At 36.5% G+C, this 2,500-nt stretch overlaps 1 protein-coding gene across 1 annotated transcript in view; it reads right to left on the bottom strand.

The window, feature by feature from the left end:
• Positions 1–2,500, bottom strand: part of LOC106883757 (D-beta-hydroxybutyrate dehydrogenase, mitochondrial) — a 99,391-nt gene that overhangs the window by 54,803 nt on the left and 42,088 nt on the right. The window contains exon 2 of the mRNA XM_052968135.2: positions 659–913. Coding sequence (XP_052824095.1) covers positions 659–875 — 217 coding nt within the window. The 5' untranslated portion in view covers positions 876–913. The remainder of the gene's footprint in view (positions 1–658; positions 914–2,500) is intronic.

Raw genomic sequence — 2,500 nt, forward strand, 5'->3', positions numbered from 1 at the left:
CTGTTTGCTAGAAATAACAGTCAAATCCCCATCAACCACTTTTAAAACTGTAAAATCAGCGGCATACTTACATAAGCGTGCCCCCACTGACTTCGATTCCTCATAATTTGTAGAAAAATGGATATTTTTTAATGAAATTTTCTACAAACATGCTTCCGATTATATGGGAATTTCTTGTGGAAAAAAAAAAGAAATTTTCCAAGGGGTGGTTAACTTTTTTCTTTCAGAATTTCAAGTTTTATTTTGTAGACATGTGTGATGTGTTTCAGTACCTATGTGTACAAGTCTTCCAGTATTTATATAAAACAAATCTTTTCATAATTTCTGATATAATCGTTCTCTACATTATCTGAAATATATTTGTATTAAAATTTCCATTTTCCTGGAAGTTACGAGGGAACAAAACCGGCTCGTGTGAATTTTCCGAAACCACCCTCGGGAAACCTTTTCGCTTATAAATTCTGATATAATCGGAATCTACACCATTTTTGAAACATGTTTGTAGAGAATTTCCTATTTAAAATATCCATTTTTCTGTAAGCTATGAGGAAACAAATTCGGGGTGGAGCCCACTTGTGTAGGTATGCCAAATCTGCCGATAACAGTAGCAGCAACAACAAAATATGATCGACTGACAAGTAAAACTTGCTTGTCTTACCTGTTATTACGACTGCTTTCTGGTGACTGCTAACAGGCAAGTCGCTGTTGAGAGGCAAAACGGCGAAAGCGAGAATCGAAACCAAACCCAGTACGATCAGTGTGGACGTGACATTGAGGGTGTATCCGGAATATTGAAGTTGTTCTGGCTGCAAAACAGCAACAGCACCGATAATCATACAGGCACAAACTATGTGCAAAGGCCGCACTGTAAACATTTCTTCTTCGTTCGAGTCGATCCGCTAAACTGACCTGACTGGTTATAAAGGGGGAGAAAGAAAACAAAAGATAGGAGAAAAAAAGGCAGGAAAAAGCAAAATAGATATATCAGAAAGAGAGAAAAAAATATACACAAATACGTAGATAGATAGACAGATAGATAAGTAGGTAGAGCGTGTGAGAAAGGGAGAGAGAGAGAGAGAGAGGGGGAGAGAGCGAGCGATAGTATGTGTGTGAGAGAAAGAGTAGGAGGGGAGTTTTCTTTGGAAAGAGATATGAGAGGAAAACATGTGAAAGAGATAAAAGAGAATTAGAGAGAGGCGAGCAGAGTAGAGAGAGAGGGAGAGGGAGAGAGAGAGAGAGGGGAGGGGGAAGACAAAAGGGCAAATAAGATAAAGGGACATGTTTTCATACAAACATCAACTCTACCATGTATACATACATACACACGCATGCATACATACACAGTAACGGCCAAACAAAAATACTACAGTGCATGACATACGTATGTATGTATGTATGTATGTATGTATAAGTAGAGAGACACACACACGCATACATACACACACACACACACACACATACACACAATACATACATAGATTAATACAAGTGTACAGGTGGTGCTATTAAGTTAGACATGGCCTAGACCAATCTTTGGTCGAAACATATCTAAGTTATCTAAGTTATACATGCCTACATACACACACAGACACACAGACACACATACACAGACATACACACACATATTATCCCTAATAGTGGTTTGGATTTTAGCTGTTCTTTCTAGCGTGCAAGGAATCCTATGATGGATACCTTTTATGTGTTTAAATGTACACTGTATATATATATATATATATATATATATATATATATATATATATATATATATATATATATATATATAATGTACACACACATACATGCGTACAGAAACACTCACATACGTTGCCCCACCCTCCATATAACTACACACACACACAGAGGTAGGTAGATCACTGACAGACGAGAAGCAAAAGAACAAGAAAAAAAAAAGAAAAAATACGGCCAATTGAAGTTTAATATTCCCAAACTTTTACTCAGGCCGAGTAAATTTGTAACGCACTTACCAGTCGCTCGCCATGCTAGAAATAACAGTCACATCTCCTTCAGATCATTACCTTATCGCCTTACAAAAAAAAAGGAAAGGACAAACACCGGACAACGATACTAATAAATGTACTAAACAATGGCATGTTCATCGGTAATCTTCAAGTTTAGGGGATAAAAAATAAATAAAAATATTCAAGGGAAATAACTGAACGACTTACCAGTATTATCCGTTTTCTTCTAGCTGTTTATAAATAAATCACACCCTAACCCTAACCCTAACCCTAGCGTCAATCAAATCACGTGTGTGATTTATTTATAAACAGAGATGTACGGAGAATACTGGTAAGACGTTCAGTTACTTCCCTTGTATATTTTTATTTATTTTTTTATCCCCCTAAACTTGAAGATTACCATATTCATCACTGGAACATCTTTGGACATCGGTTTGTTTGCTTCGCTTGATCAGAGCATCTCTTCGGCTTAACAACGACTTACGAACTTTTATTGTTTTTTCCTATTTTCATTAAACAAC

This window comes from Octopus bimaculoides, chromosome 5 (genome assembly GCF_046866305.1).
Source record: "Octopus bimaculoides isolate indiv1 chromosome 5, ASM4686630v1, whole genome shotgun sequence".
Classification (NCBI taxonomy): Eukaryota; Metazoa; Mollusca; class Cephalopoda; order Octopoda; family Octopodidae; genus Octopus; species Octopus bimaculoides.